This window comes from Schistocerca gregaria, chromosome 2 (genome assembly GCF_023897955.1).
Source record: "Schistocerca gregaria isolate iqSchGreg1 chromosome 2, iqSchGreg1.2, whole genome shotgun sequence".
Classification (NCBI taxonomy): domain Eukaryota; kingdom Metazoa; phylum Arthropoda; class Insecta; order Orthoptera; family Acrididae; genus Schistocerca; species Schistocerca gregaria.
Genome location: NC_064921.1, coordinates 644,882,046 through 644,899,786, shown reverse-complemented (window position 1 = coordinate 644,899,786; position 17,741 = coordinate 644,882,046). Strand labels below are relative to the sequence as shown.

General features: G+C 36.3%; 1 protein-coding gene across 1 annotated transcript in view; it reads right to left on the bottom strand.

The window, feature by feature from the left end:
- Nucleotides 1-17,741, bottom strand: part of LOC126335916 (Down syndrome cell adhesion molecule-like protein Dscam2) — a 217,596-nt gene that overhangs the window by 81,865 nt on the left and 117,990 nt on the right. The window contains exons 11-12 of the mRNA XM_049999389.1: nucleotides 16,627-16,773; nucleotides 12,077-12,229 (exon numbers count right to left, since the gene is read on the bottom strand). Coding sequence (XP_049855346.1) covers nucleotides 12,077-12,229; nucleotides 16,627-16,773 — 300 coding nt within the window. The remainder of the gene's footprint in view (nucleotides 1-12,076; nucleotides 12,230-16,626; nucleotides 16,774-17,741) is intronic.

Here is a 17,741-nt window from a genome sequence, read left to right as displayed (position 1 = left end):
CCGCGTGTGCCTTCAACCAGACAATCGTAAGAGACGTGTTTGGAGGCAACCCATACAGGCTGAAAGCCTTAGGCACACTGTCCATCGAGTGCAGCAAGGTGGAGATTCCCTGCTGTTTCGGGGTGGCATTATGTGTGGCTAATGTACGCCACTGGTGGTCATGGAAGATGCCGTAACGGCTGTATGATACGTGAATGCCATCCTCTGACCGATAGTGCAACCAAATCAGGAGTATATTGGCAAGGCATTCGTCTTCATGGACGACAGTTCTCACCCCCATTGTGCCCATCTTGTGAATTACTTCCTTCAGGATAATGACATCGCCCATGTCATGTTCTCCAGACATGAATCCTATTGATCATGCCTGGGATAGACTGAAAAGGGCTGTTTATGGACAACGTAACCCATCAACCACTCTGAGGAATCTACACCAAACCGCTGTTGAGGAGTGGGACAGTCTGGACCACAGTGCCTTGATGAACTTGTGTATAGTATGCCACAACAAATGCAAGCATACATCAGTGCAAGAGGATGCACTACTGGGTATTAGAGGTACCGGTGTGTACAGCATTCTGGACCACCACCTCTGGAGGTCTAGCTGTATGGTGGTATAAAATGCAATGTGTGTTTTTCATGTGCAATAAAAACCATGGAAATAATGTTTATGTTGATCTCTGTTTCAATTTTCTGTACAGGTTCCGGCACTCTCAGAACTAAGGTAATGCAAAACTTTTATTGATGAGTGTATTTGAAAAGTGTCAGCACTTTCCAGTTTTGCTTTCTTTTGTTCTACAACATAAAAAGACCATATAATTTCAATCAGCAGATCATAAAGATAAAATAAATAGCTGTGCACATCACTAGGAAGACACCAGAATTCAGCTCTCTCTCTCGGTGTGTGTGTGTGTGTGTGTGTGTGTGTGTGTGTGTGTGTGTGTGTGTGTGTGTGTGTGTGTGTGTTTGTGGGCAGGCACGCATGCGCACACATAGTGCTTGGAAATAAGCTATAATATAAAATGTAAAAAGTTAATCCAGTAACAAACTTGTGAACAACGACATACATTTTTTGTCAGTAAGGTAGAAAGCTGTATTTAGGACTTCATAGGTGGAATGTCATGGTTGCAAAGTACTATCACGAATTGTTTAGAGGCAAATGGAAAAACTAGTAGAAGCCGACATCGGGGAGGATCAGTTTGGATTCTGTAGAAATATTGGAACTCGTGAGGCAATACTGACCTTACGACTTATCTTAGAAGATAGATTATGGAAAGGTAAACCCATGTTTCTAGCACTTGTAGACTTACAGAAGGTTTTTGACTATGTTGACTGGAATACTCTCAAATTCTTTAGGTGGCAGGGGTTAAATACAGGGAACAGTACGGTATTTACAGTTTGTACAGAAACTAGATGGCAGTTATAAGAGTCAAGGGCCGTGAAAGGGAAGCAGTGGTTGGAAAGGGAGTGAGACGGGATTGTAGCCTACCCCAAAATGTTATTCAATCTGTATATTGAGCAAGCAGTAAAGGAAACAAAAGAAAAATTTGGAGTTGGAATTAAAATCCATGGAGAAGAAATAAAAACTTTGCAGTTTGCCGAAGAAGTTGTAATTCAGTCAAAGACAGCAAAAGATCTGGAAGAGCAGTTGTCGTGAAAGGAGGATATGAGGTGAAAATCAACAAAAGCAAAACAAGGATAATGGAATGTAGTGTAATTAAATCAGGTGTTACTGAGGGAGTTAGATTAGGAAATGAGACAGGTAAAGTAGTAAATGAGTTTTGCTATTTGGGGAGCAAAATAACTGATGATGGTTGAAGTAGAAAGGATATAAAATTTAGATTGGCAATGGAAAGGAAAGCTTTTCTGAAGAGAAATTTGTTAACATTGAGTATAGATTTAAATGTCAGAAAGTCATTTCAGAAAGTATTTGTACGGAGTGTAGCCATGTGTGGAAGTAAAACATGAATGATAACTAGTTTAGACAAGAAGAGAATAGAAGCGTTCAAGATGTGGTGCTACAGAAGAATGCTGAAGATTAGATGGGTAGTTTGCATAACTAATGAGGAGGTACTGAATAGAATTGGGGAGAGAGGAATTTGTGGCACAACTTGTGATGAAGCAGGCTGGGATCATTTTACTTCCTCTCTTGTTTTCCCACCTGACTCCTTAAATCCATTTTATTTTTTATTTTTGAGTAATTATCATTAACATACAGCAGTATAATCTGCATATTCATAAGAGACAAAGGTTAGCCCTCAGTTTTAGAGAATATAGCACTATATCTAATTTCGTGCTTAGTTTTGTGTAATTAATTTCATGATTTATTTGGACTATTCCTAATTAATATCTTTCATTAAAGAGTGAAATCATTAATTGTTCCATGACTTAAATTCTATTGTTGACTTATGAATACTGTACTAATTGTAAACATTTGGAAGATGAAACACTGGCATTCTTTAAGTATTTATTTGGCCCTATTTGAAAACGTAATAGCAAAGCCAGCCCTTAATTAATTCCAAATTAATTACCAGTTTTGTCGAAAGTATTGTTTGTATAACTATATCTGTTAATTTCATCATTTAAACAAATAATTCGGCCTAACCCTCGTGGTAGAAGAAACTGAAAAAGAACTAATTTGTCAATGTATTCAGTTAATTTAATGACTGATGTTTTGATTGTAATTTCTGTAAATTAAACATCAAACAATGTATAGTTTCAGTACCTATTATTATTATGATATATAAAGGCCCAGTTTTGGTCCCAAGACAGTCAGCCCGTAGCTGATATTCACATGAGGAACCCATATTGGTTAAATCAACAACAATACATCAACTTAACTGTGAAATAATGTAACACAAATAGGCTATGTGTTAAAAGAATGACAGTGTCTGTTCAATACGTACTGTATTATTCTTCAAGAACTGTGAACTGTGTGGTTTGGATTTTACTGTTCATAGATATTCAACAGTAAACTGTTGTAGCAGTATGCCGATGTTTGCCTGCTTATCAAAATTTGCCAATGGTTAATTGTCCATATAACTGTGTAATATTGGGGGGGGGGGGGGGGGGGAGGGGTTGTGAACAGTTACAGTAAAGAACTATGAAATGCAACTATGCAACTGCTGGCTACATCATTTACAGTAATCAGTGTTGAACTTCCACCCCCCATTTTTCAATTAGTATAACAACACAGTATGCCAACACCGAAGACTATCAATGAGATAATAAAGCAGGTGAAGGTCACAAACTTCACTAGAAGAAGGGGTCAGTTGGTAGGACATGTTCTGAGGAGGCATCAAGGGATCACCAATTTTGGTGTGGTTGGCAGGAGAGCCAACTCCGTGTTACTAGAGGATTTAGCTCACGCAGGCTGGCGTGAGGTCTGGAACAGGACAAGGAAATTAGAATTTAGAAAAACGGACATAGCTGGTGGAATACTTAACTTTAATCCATTAATGACGAACGTCGGTTTTGACGGTACATAGATAACACTATCAATAGTAACTGGTAGGTCGTAGCAAACAATGTAGCTATGCTAACTATCGTCTCGGCAAATGAGAGCGTATTTTGTCAGTGAACCATTGCTAGCTAAGTCGGGTGTACAACTGGGGCGAGTGCTAGGAAGTCTCTCTAGACCTGCCGTGTGGCGGCACTTGGTCTGCAATCACTGATAGTGGCAACACGCATGTCCGACGTATACTACCAGACCGCGGCCGATTTAAAGGCTACCACCTAGCAAGTGTGGTATATGGCAGTGACACCACAAATTTAGTGCTGGACGGCAGTGTGGTGGGTAAAAACTATAGAGGAGACCAAGAATGAATACACTAAGCAGATTCAAATGGCTCTGAGCACTATGGGACTTAACTTCTGAGGTCATCAGTCCCCTAGAACTTAGAACTGCTGAAACCTAACTAACCTAAGGGACATCACACACATCCATGCCCGAGGCAGGATTTGAACCTGCGACCATAGCGGTCGCGCGGTTCCAGACTTGGCGCCTAGAACCGCTCGGCCACTTTGGCCGCTAAGCAGATTCAGAAGGATGTAGGTTGTAGTAGTTGCTTGGAGATGAAGAAGCTTGTGCAGAATAGAGTAATGTGGAGGGCTACATCAAACCATTCTCTGGACTGAAGACCACAGCAACAACAACAGCAGATGGAATGTGGAATTCGATTTCAACACTGGAAAGATAGTGGCAGCAACTGCAAATGAGTGGCACTTACTGTTGATCTGGATAACCCAGAACTTAAATTCTCGAGAACAGATTCAAAAGGAAAACTTTGGCAACAGAATGTTCCACAGCTGAAAATAGTGTAGGCTATTTACTTACTGGTATATGGCATGACATTATAGCGTGTCTCTTTTATTCTATTCAACTGTTTAGAACTACTTATAAGTACATCCAGAAACTACAAAATGTAGTAGAATTATTATGTTTAAAATACTTTTCAGTTGTAATAAATTTACTTCTGTTACATAATTAGTAAAGATATATGAAATGCTGTAAGTGCCCTAAATACATATTTCCAATTGAATGTTTACTGCGCAGTACCACACATATACACAAAAGATCGTAGTGAAGGCCCAATAAAAATAAGTCCAAAAACAAATTCTTGTTGTGTTATGAGACATTCTATCCCATGATAGCCATTTGTTTTGTTGACAATACAGGAGATGTTCAATGTGGTTTCCACTAATTTTTACACATCCTTCAGTCCTTCTTCCCAAAGAATCATGAGCCTGTGCAGACACACATGACTATTTTTAGATCATGTGCATGGTATACAAATCAGGGTGGAAATTCTTCTGAAAAACCTGGAACTCTCTGGGAATTACATTTTACCAGAAAAAAATCAGGGAAATCTCAGGGGATTTCAGGAACTTCATAAAATCCCGAGAATTCAGTGTTTTTAACTTAGCATTGTAATTTAATTTTATCAAGCTTTATAAACCACAAATTTTAAAATACCTAATCTTTCAAAGCTATACTTATATGAATATTGGCCACAATCTTTGTACAGCTTCATTTATTATCAGTATTTCAACCAAACATCAAAGGGTGTTGTAGCTAGTATCGATATGGTGACCACACATTGTCACTATGTAGTTTTGCCTCTTGTTTCGAAACCTGAGGTTGGCTGTATGTCACTTGTACTTCCAGGCAGAATTCTTCATACCACCTTTTCAGGAATAGTGGAGTGCTTGAGTTAATTGAACTTTACCAGAAAGAAATACATTTATGGGTGTATTTGTGTTCAATTTTATACCTTATTTAAAACTTACTGATTTCAAAATGTGAAGTCTTACAGCCCACCATCTTCTTTTATATGTTTTCCTTCTTTTTGTTTTTCAGTGACACAGTATAATTATTAACACTCAGAACCACAAATGCACTGGCCACAATCGATGCATCATATATGTTTATTTTGGCTGCATATGAGTTAAACTGAAAGTTGTCTCGAATGTGTCAGCATCATATCATAAATATTGGCCAATGTTGACACCAATGTCCAATCAAAGGGAACAGAGACTTGCATTGCAGCATTGCAACAAGTGTATTGTTAAATAAATGTTTTCTTAGAAGTTAATATGCTCCAGTAAAAAAATTGACGTAAAAATAGTGTTTTCAGTACAACATTTCACTTATTAAAAACTTGAAAGCTTTGGTTTTTGTTGACATGCAGCCAAGTGGATAAAATCATACATCAGCAGCAGAGAGCAGTATGTGGAAACAGAAACTAGATGAATTTTAAATCTAAAAAAGACAGTGTTCATGGTGTTTACAAGTAGAGAAAAGGAAGAACACATAGATATATTCATAGATGAAACAAGACTGAAAGAAGATAACACTAGTAAATTTTTGGGGGTTGCAGTTGACAGTAAGCTCCAGTGGAGTCAACATGTGGATAATGTTTTCTGTAAATTAAGCACTGCAATATTTGTTGTGAATCATCTTGCACTTTATGCCAACAAAGAGCTTCTATGTACAGTGTACCGTGCTCTATTTGAGCCGTACCTACAACATGGAATTACTGTTTGTGGAAATTCTAGCAGCAAAAGTACAAAAAGAATATTTACATTGCAAAAGAAAGCTGTTAGGACCCTCTTACACAAGAAACAAAGAGACTCGTGCAGAACTGTCTTCCATAGTCTAAAAATACTGACATTTCCATCTCTATACATTTGCAAAACAATAATATCATTAATAAAAGGATATGCAGTACTAGAAAGAAATGCAGACGTTCATACATAAGAAACAAGAAATAAAGGCCAGCTGAGAACTATACAACAACGACTGAGAGTTGCTGAAAAAGGTCCTCGACACTTGGGTGTCAGACTCATGAAGTGCCTTCCAAAAAGTTTACAGGACAATGTGAGTAAAAAGACATTCCAAAAACTTTTAAATGATTATTTAATGGAAAAAGAATTTTATAGTTTAGTAGAGTGTATGTACCAATGAATGAACAATGTTACTATTACTGATATAGAAGTGCTGTAACTAATTGGACATATTATGATATGTAAATAACCTGAGAACATGAATACTGAGAGAAAAATGTAAGTACGAGTATAATGTAGTATGTAAATAATTTCCAGGACCTAAAAAATGAGTGAAAAACACAAGCAACATTATATAAGCATTACCACTTTGATGTATTAAATTGTAATAAATAGGTTAAATATTGCAAGAAAGTAGGTTTAAATTGACTTGTCTTATATTACAAGTACACACTTTATACAAAATGTAATCAAAAGGGACCAAATAAAAATCAATCAATATTACATGTTTACAAGGTGTTTCCACAGCCAACCTTACCAAATATGCTTTTTCAACATATGATCTGAAGTCAACATAAAATGTGTTATGTGTCTCATATAAACTAAAACTGATAAAGTAGGTTACTGTATGTAAACACGAAACTAGGTAGCTCTACATTCACATTGATATCTCAGCACACATATTTAAATCTCATTCACGCTGATTTGATCTTATTTTACATTTTTTCTTTTCTTTTTTCTCAGTATTTAGTTAATTACCCTCTATTATGTTCTCTGCTTGTGGTTAAATGTGTATGTTTTTGGAACAGTTTGTTTAAGTTGTTGATGTTAAGAAAGATAGTTACTGTTCTGCATTAATGAAAAAGCAATAAATAGGGTTCAAGGTCATTATGAGTTCTGAAGGTGCATATTCACTGAGCCTGAAATGTGTTTTCAAAATATATTTCTGGTTGCTGCTTGTGGACACCATTTTGAAACCTGTTTTGAAATGTGGAAACAAACATCCGTAGCAATGGGATCGAAGCAAACAGTTTTTTAGGCGGACAATACATGTTACTGACTCATCGCTGCAAAGCACTAGTGCATGTTTACATATTGCAATGTGTCTGGTGCACAGAGCCAAATTGTGTTAAATTTTGCTTGTTGTAGTGAGTTTTTTAAAAAAAAAGTTTTTAAATGGAGTGGTCAATGCAGATGACCATCAAATTGTTACATATCTCGGTAGGCACCAGGCTGAGATCTGCTTGATGAATGCTTGAAGCAAGCAGTAAAAGAACAGCTCAAAAAGGGCATTCTGCAGAGAATTGCTGCTATGATCACTCTTCTGTCACATCCATAAGCATACCAGAAAAGAACAACACTCGTGAGGAAGTAATTTTTGATTATTTATGCAGAATCAAACCAACTGAATAAAGATCGGATAATAATGCATATTTAATGATGTTTCTCATTTAATTATTGTTACACAAACCTTGAGGACTTCCACCAATGCCCCTCTAATTTCAGGTACTATTTGGAATTCAAAATTGGTGGATGACATCCAAGTGAACTTGCAAAAACCAGAGCCATCTTCAGATATTGAGCTGCTATAGCAAGTTATTACTGCCAGTTGTTCTCTAGTATGTTTTTGTCCATCAACAACAAGAAGACCTTTTACTTTGTTTCCATGAACTTTCTTAGAGTATTAATAGTTCACTAACATGTATCATTACAGTTTCTTCATCAATAGACAAAACATAGGAGACAATACGAAAACTATATGATAAATAGTGTTGCAGACGATGGGAATACATTGCAAGAAATCATTGCCACCAGCGTAGAAAGAAACCAGAAACAAAGTTGGAAGCATGTCATGAAATGCTGCAGGAAACATGTTTCGATCAGTAATATGTTCCCTGTGACAGTGTGTGTAAACACGAGAATGGTGTGTGTGTGTGTGTGTGTGTGTGTGTGTGTCTTAGAATGATGCAGGCATTTTATTCTTCTTTTACAATTAATAGTGCTACAGTGTCTAATTTCAAGACATTTTATGAAGGTATTTGGAAAAGTCACACAAATTTACAGGACTGGCATGAACCTACTTTAGTGTAGTTACTGCCGTAGCCAAATACTTTTAAGTAATACAGAGTGTCAGGCACATTTTATCTGCATGACAGGGAAAAGCATACAAATCTTGCTCTAAGTAAGAGAACATCGTGTCCCCTTGAAGTGTTTTTTTCAGCCAAAAATGTCAACTGCTATTCTATCATCTACTAATTCTGAGTCACATACTTCAGTATCATCGTCTTCAGAATAAAGTATCTCTGCTACCTTCAACAGTAAATCTTCCAAGCGAACTTGTGGAATTTTTATTAAAAGAAGGTGTAATGATGCCAGAAATTCTCTGGTGTGTTGAAACAATTATGACACTCAAGTCACTTCAGGAGATTGAAAAGGATGTTGCTGTAATCTCAAGAATATGTAAAGTTAGTGCTATAACTAACAAGATGCAACTTAAGCAAGGTAAGATAAGATATGTTTTTATATTTGGAATTGTGCCTTATTTTAATCAAAAGTCACTCGGGTTGCTGATGAAAGCCAGTTATACTGTTCTTGGTTTTGACGAATCACTGAATAAATAAAATTGTGGAAGCACACAAATGGATGTAAATAAAAGATTTTGGGATGAAGATAAAAAAGGATAACAACAAGATAAATTACTTCCCGTTTTCTTGGTCATACCAGAGCTTATGACATTTTATCTTCTTTGCATTGATGTGACAAGAAACTTACCAAAGGGAAAGATTCTCCAGATTTCAACGGATGGGCCAAATGTGAATTGGCTGTTTCTGAAAGAATATAATGCACATTCAGCAGGGTTGAAACAGCTAGTTATTGGTAGCTTCATTATGTGCATAATGCTTTCAAAGATGCAATCAAGGCAACACATTGGGACAATGCATTATTTTTTAGAGCCTTGTATAATTTTTTTCAAGTATGTCCCAACCAGGAGAGTAGACTATACTCAGTACTCAGGCTCCAATGTTTTTCCAAAAAGAATTTGTTGTATTAGATGGCTGGAGAATTCCTCATTTGCTCAAAGAACAGTTGATACAACACCAAACATGAAGACATTTCTTGAGAGTGTGAAGAAGGATAAGAATGAACCAAAGAGCAAAATTTTGTGTTGGTGAGTATGTTCATTAATAATCCACTGCTGTGTGCCAAACTTGCTTTTTTCAAGCATTAGTCTGCGATATCGAACCTTTCCAAATGTTCCAGACAGATGTTCTGTTAACTCGATTTCTGCACACAGCTTTGGTATCTACAGTAAAAGTAGTATTAGGACATTTTATGAAGCCAGAGATATTTTTAAAAAAGCACATGAATCAACTTAGCTGCTACCAAGGAAGAAAAAAAAACTGTCACCGGCAAAAAAGCGTAATTCTAAATTTTGATCCCCACAAAGAATTAAAGAAAACCAGTTCAGTTGTAAGAACTGTCAATATTCTTAAGTTTTGACAAGAATGTAAGACAAGTCTTCAAACATTTGACATGAAACTTAATAACAAGTCACCCTTCAACTACCCACTAACACTTGCAGTTACATGTCTTGACCCAGGTTCAGTTGTGTCCAACATGTTTGGCAAAAACACATCTTGATAAGCTGCTTTGTATTCTCACAGAAAGTAATCACCCAAATGGAACTGCAGCAGATAATTTAAGGCATGAATTTGAGAATCTGACTCGCTACCACGCGCTATCAGTTCTTTTAAAGGACACAACAATTCTGAAAAAAGAGATGATTATTTCTAGTGGGATATCCTTAATGATAAATACCAAAACTTGATGGTTGTCATGAAATTAGTCTTTCCCATGTAAATGCTAACATTGAAAAGGGCTTTTCAATTAATGGTGAATGCCTCTTTGAAAACATGACGCAGAAGTCAGTTGTTAAACATAGCCAAATATATGATGCTGTGTCCAATACAGGCAACATCGAAAACTTAGATATTCCAAAATCTCTTATTCACAGCACAAGGAATGTACACTCACATTATGTGGAACATTATAATCAACTCAAAAAACAATACCTTGCAGAGGAACAGAGCATTTTAGAAAAAAAAGGAAAAAAAAAGAGACTTGGAAGTGAAAGAGTCGGAATCAAAGTGTTTGAAAATCTTAGAAAGTGCTACAAGAGAAGTGTTTGCACTTGAAGAACAAATAAAGGCTTTGGAAAATTAGATAACTGCCTTCATGACAGTGCATTTGTTTCATAAACAGTGAAATTATAGGAAAAATTTAAAAGTTTGCTCCTCTGCCAACTTTCTAAATAGATATTTTATGTGTTTCGAGTTGGGACTTGAATGTTACAAGAAATCCTTGGGACCAGCATAACTGAAACATTTAAATTGTAAGTACACATTACTTGTTATTGAAAATAACATTTAAAGTGTTTGATTTATTTATTTATTTATTTATTTGTAGAAAATTGTATTATGTTGTATAAGCCTGAGTAATTTTAAGTAGATTTCTATTACTTTAATATTTTTGGTTTTGTTGTGAGTGGCCTCTTAACTGCTTCATTTTAAATCTCCTATAACAGTACTGTTTTTCCGAATCTATAGGCATACACAACACTCCAAACATTTTATGCTATAAGTTCCTTTCCCTTGTAGGCGAGGACAATCACTTATTAATTTCTGTAGTGATGATATGAGAAAGAAAGAAATATATTCACCTGGAAATCTGTAATACTTACAAGGGAAAACCTGGAATTACCAGGTGTTTTTTTTTTATTTTATTTTATTTTTTTTTTAAAAAAAGGTTCATGTAGCCACACTGCACATACTGCACTTATTAAAAAGACTCAGGGTTAGGTACCATAAAAAGAGATGTGGAAAATAGGTTTGTACCCCATTGTGCATAAAACCAAGGGTTTTCTATTTCCCCTTTAATATGCATAATCTGTCATGCAAAAGTGAGTGATAAGCAGCACTTCTTAATTTTAATTTGTTTGGTATAGTGTATAGTTATCCATAATTCCTGCACATGCATTGATGATGAAGTGAACCTAATGCCTTGCTTCCATGATTTCTGCAGGATTTGCATCTACTCACATGTAGTTATTGAGGAATAATGCATTTGGATCTCTATCAAGAAAGATTCACAACAGTGAAGATGAACAAAAAAAGAAAACAGCAGTTACATGGAAAAATGGTGTTAGTCAAGCAAAATGTGTTTGCTTTATTGTATACTTACCAGTATTAAATAAATGATCAGTCAAACACCTGCACTGAGGAACATATTAATAGAATAAAAAATCTACATCTGTTGCCAGTAATTTCTTATTTATTACACTCTAGTAATAGTAAGAAGTTACTATTGACTGAAGCAGATTTTTTATTCTATTCATACTTTCCATTACCAGCCCCCCCCACAAGCCCTTGTAGTCCAAAGTTCCCAATAAGAAATGTGCTGACACCATTTGCTGATTAAGTCTTTTTGTCTTAGTCATAATGTAAACTAGATTTTGGTTTCGTATGGCGTTATAAAAATTGTCCATAGCAACTTTACAATAAAATAACATATAAAGACAGTACTTACTGAATTAAATAAAGTGAGAAATTGCTGAATAAGTTGTGGAGGAGAATGTATGATATTAAATAAATGACAATTTTGTTTGTGATATTTGTTAATATGAGTGTTACTTGCTCAAATAGAATTGACTCGTAGAAAATACGGAGGTCTCAAACAGTAATTCATTTGCAAAATAGCAATACAAGACAGAATAGTTAAATAGCTGAAAACAATGTACCATCCTCTTGTGTTCGACAGAAAACTGGGTTGCTTGCTGCACCATCTCCTTTTCGAGTGTAGGCTTTCACTTCTATACTATAATTGCAGAAAGGTATGAGGTCCAGCAGTTCAATTTTATTTTCTGATGTTTGTTCTTCCATTGTTTGAAGGTCTGGAAAAAAAGGAACAGAAATGCATGTAAATGATTGTGGAAGACATTGTTTAGGAGTCAAAGTAGAGTAATTTTGTATGTCATTGACCATAAATCTTTTTAAAATAAGTGAAGTTATGTGTCTCCTGTAAGGAATGTGTCCATTACTGCAACTTATGCAGATTCCTGGCAAAATGTCTTCGCCATTAACAGATTCATTCAGCTAAACTTTGGCATTTTAAATAGTGATAAGTAGCATGCATGTAAATTATTTGACTCCACTAATTACCCTAGTGAAAAATGAATGCATGGAAGGTTGCTCTGCTGTTTCGAAGAATCTGTTAAGTCAACAAAAACTGTAAACATGTCCCACTGGTATCAGTGCACATAATGCAGTTAACTGAATTTCAGCAAGGTAATATGGAGGCTGGATGAAAACTTCTAAATAATTGTTCAGAGTCCTGGTTATGAAGTAGCAGCCACATTTCATTGTTGCTACTTGTGATTCAAGGATGACTTACAAGCTTTACATCCTGGTTCCAAACAGCAGTAGTGTACAAATTTACACTTTGATTACTGCATTTAACAAACAGCTGTTGCTTTTTGCATTGATCATAACACAAATTAGAACCAATGCTACAACCAGAACATCAGCTATGTCCATCAATAACTGTGGGTTTAAGTAACCTCTATCTTATGAATACAGGTTAAGAGGTAAAATCAAACAGTGGTTAATCCTGGATGGAATAATGACAGTATTATGGAAAGGATAGATTGCTACTCACAATACAGCAAAGATGCTGAGTTGCAGATAGGCACAATAAAAAGACTGGCCTCATTTTTTATTACAAGCCATACTGTACTGCCTTAATGAAAGTGGTTAAAAAATTGAAACTTTTGTACAGAGAGTTATTAACTAATATCTGGGAAATCTCTGAGGAATGGATACAGGACTTGCAAAGAAGTATATTGTCAGTTCTCTATTTTCTTAGTTACAGATAATTTTTTTGTTGCTACATGTTTGCTTCACTTCTATCCTTTTGTTTCTAATTTCCAGTTTGATTCTGTGGTATTTTTTCTTTTCAAGTATTGTCTTCTGATGGTTAAATGAAATGCTCAAAATGTTTAGCTCTGAAACAAGATCCTAACCGCAATATCATGGATTGTCGAACTCATTCTTATATTCCAGGTGTCTGCTGTATCTGGTGAAGAACGTCAAATTTTGCTGTAGGTCTTGAATACAGTATATCTGCAAATGCTCCCCAAAATAAAAATCTAGTGGATTGAAATCAGCAGATCAAGCAAGCCAAGATGTTTCTGCCCCTTGACCTATCTATATCTTTGGGAAACACTGTTTTAACATTGTCCTTACTTGAAAAGCAAAATGAGGTGGTGTCGTATAGCGTATGAGCCACATGTCCTGACATAAGTGTAGTGAAATTTCTTCATCAAAACATTAGATGTTCCATTAAAAATTAACTGTCCAGTAGAAAATGAAAGGTCCACTTAATCTGTCCCCAATTATGCCTGCCCATATATTGCTAAACTGTTGTTGATGCTTTTTTCCCACAACTACTAAAGCGTTCTCATCTGCCCATACAAGAATGTTGTGAAAATTCTGCACTCCATTCCTGGTAAACTTAGCTTCATCAGTGAACAGCCAGAAAGTGTTGATCCTGAGCACTCTTGTAACACTTTTCACACTATCACATGACTCACATTCTCAGTTTCTGATTTCTCTAGTACTGCTGCCATTATTGTCCTGAGTGTGATAATGTACTCAGTCTTTTAACTTAGGTGTTCTAACACTATTTGCCTTTTTCCAAAAGACTCTGCCTACACAAGACATTGATATATTCTTTGGAAGGTCTTGTTGTTCGGTAAATGTTTATTAAGAAATCTTTCGGACTATAAATGTCTCAATTCAGATGCACCGGAATTTGCAAGTCCATACATCAGATGTGTTTGGAAATAGCTGATTCGGTTCCTGGTGTGGGAAGAATATTCAGTACACACTAAACACTAGCCCAGTAAGAACTGTAGAGTACGCTTCCACTACTGATTGCATTCTCAATACTATAAGAATTTGTTTATTTACTAGTACCATGGCAACTACGAAAAAATATAAGAAATTTTGAATTGATGAACACTTCCCAAAACATACAATATTTGAAATAAAAATATCTACTTTTGCATTTACACTCTGCAAGCAACTGTGAAGTGCATTGCAGACCTTATGTCCCACTGTACCAGTTATTAGGGCTTATTTCCATTCCACTCACATATGGAGTGCAATAAGAATGACAGTTTAAATGCCTCTTTGCGTGTTGTAATTAGTCTAATCTTGTCCTTATGATCCCTATGGGAGTAATATGTATGGGGTAGAAGTATATTACTACAGTCATCGTTTTTGCCACTTCTTGAAACTTTGACTTTCTCAGGATAGTTTCTGTCTATCCTTAAGAATCTGCCAGTTTAATTCTTTCAACATCTCTGAAATATTCTGCGACACTGATCAAACAAACCTATGGCCACAGATGAAGCTGCTGAAGTTACTGTTCTTGCTTCTGTTGCTATGAATCGACATGTAAGCACACGACAGATTGAACATGAGATTGGCATTCCTAAAACCAGTGTACATTACATGTCACTGGTTCCACCCTTACCATGTACACCTACATCGAGAATTGCATGTGAACGATTTCCAGAATCATGAGACGCTCAGTAGCTTGGTACGGACTTTTGTTAAAGTTTCGAGAACATACCTTCACCGAAGAGTCAAGCAGTATATTGCTCCTTCCTACATATATCTTGCGAAGAGACCATGAGGTTAAAACCAGAGAGCTTAGAGCCCACACAGAAGCATACCGATAATCCTTCTTTCCACGAACAATACGAGACTGGAATAGAAGGGCGAACCGATAGAGGTACTCAAGGTACCCTCCGCCACACACCGTAAGGTGGCTTGCAGAGTATGGATGTAGATGTAGATGTTCTGTCAGTGGGCATAGCAGCAAATCCTTGCCATCCCGAACTACTTCTCCAATGTTCTATTTACCGACGAATGTTCCTTCTCAAGCAAAGGACGGGTAAATAGAAGGAACATGCATCATTGGTCCAGCAACAACCTAGGATGGCCTAGACAGGTGGAACATCAGAGTCAATGAAGAGTTAACGTCTGGTGTGGGATGCTTGGTACTACAATTATTGGCCCTTATTTCATCAATGGTAGTCTAAATGGCACAGCATATGCCAACTTCCTCAGATGAATTCTTCCTCCTCTTCTGGATGAACTGCCACTACGAACCAGAATGCTTATGTGGTATTGACATGATGGATGTCCAGCTCATAATGCCTTGCATGCACGTCATGTTCTTAACTGGAGGTATCTTGCCAGATGGATTGGTTAAAAAGGAACAGTTACTTGGCCTGCTAGGTCTCCTGATTTAAATCCTCTGGACTTTTTTCTTTGGGGATTCATTAAAGATGTTGTCTGTTGTGACATTCGAACAACTCCAGAGGACATACAGGAACCTATTGTGTTTGATTGTAATTCTCTTCAGCAGGCAACACTGGAAGCAGTAAATATTTCTTTCATTCAATGAGTGCACCAGTGTATCAGTGACCAGGGTCAACACTTTGAGCACCTTTGAATGTTCTACTCCTGAGCAATGGTGCAGGAGAGTCAAAGTCAATTTTGTGTTATGTTTTTACTTGGTTTTCATTTGTTTTCTGACAACTCCAGCAAGTCGATGAGTTTGTCATCTGGGGCTCAAAGTCAGTGTAGAGTTAAGTAATTAATAATATTGTATTTCAGTGAATGGTACACTGTAATACATTTCTGAATAGATCTTTAGGAGAGGCAATGAATTACTGAATAAAAAGTATAGGGTGCCATTTAAAAAAGTCATACCGCTGTTCATATCTTTGTAAAAAACAAAGCTACAATGAAGGCAATCATGCTGACTGGTGTCCCACTAATGACTAAAGAACATTCGCTTGAAACATTTTGTAATTTGCATATTGAAAAACACTTATTTAAGGTGGTCAAGATAAATGGGACACCCTGTATATGAAGAGCAATAGCGGACCTAAGATTGAGCCTTGAGGAACTCCATATGCTTTGGAGTGTTCTCAGAATTTCACCTCACACCAATATGTAATGTGAGTAACTTGGTGATAAACATTATGGAACTACTATAACTGGGAAGATTTTGTGTGTAAAACTGAATAGGGAAATATCTACTAACAATTCTAATCATGCAAAAGTTGGTCTATCAAGTATTAATAATTTGAACTTATTTTAAAATTAGTATTCAGGTAGCATATACTGCAAAAGTTAAAAAGAAATCAGTGCTTATTACAAAATCATAACTGCAGAAACTAAACTAGGTACATGTTTTAGTGGTGTTACTTACCATCCCAAGTAGACAGTGCACGGTACACTATCCGGTAACCCAAGAGAATCCCATTTATCTCATTGGGGAGTGGTGCTGACCACAAAACTAAAATGCTGTGGGACGTTAATGAAGTACATTGTATGTCAGTTGGAGGTCCTCCTGGAACTGGAAAATTAAAAAGTGTGTAAGTAAATTATTTCAAGTAAACAATTTATTTATAAATTATGGTGAGCTTATTCAATGGCCACGCTACTAAAATTATCTCAAAAGAATTATATAAGCCAGATTCTCTGTAATTTAAAATGCAGATTGTGGGTTTCTGTTCAGCACATTAAAAATATGCTTTAAACTGCCCTATACAAAATGTGAACACACACTGTTTAACAACAGATATTGAAGCCAAGGGTATAGAACTATTAAGTACAGTCCATTAATATCCAGGATGTGTTTTCCGTCAGAATGAACTAAAGGAGAGAACTGTTTTAATTTGAAAGTGGCATAAGAGTAAGGGCCCAGAGTTCTGGAATTCGACCAGAGAAATTCTACAGGTATTACATTTCATTAGGTCCATTGCTAACACAGTGGAACTTCAATTTTACATTCTCTGATGTTATGTTTTTTGCACTTCTACACCATACATTTGTAGCCCTTGTGGAAAACCCATAAGATCAATGCTAAAAATTTCTCAGTTTTACGTATCTTCCTATTAACGTTTACCTTGATTCTAAGTTCTTACTTGACATCTCGCCTGACTTCATCCTGTTTTCTTCGTATTGACATTTGATGTATCTGGACAAGTTATAAGCTGCTCAAAAGACAGATGTTTTGCACCATGGGTGGTAGCAGAATTAAGGAAATATTTTAGACCATTGTGGAGAGGGGAGATGTAAGAGAAGAAATGGTGACATAATCACTGATCTGTGGTGCCAACACAGCTTGCAACAACATTTAGCTTCAGTTCACAATTATGATACAACCACTGCTAAGTTGCAGCGATAATGGAAAAACAAGACAGTCGATGGAAAGTGTTGCGGACAGAGCCAATACGTGATGATGGGATGCTCCCACCACCTTTTCTTGTGGCACTTATAACTCAATTTTATCTTTTTGTATCTATATCCAATGTACTGTAT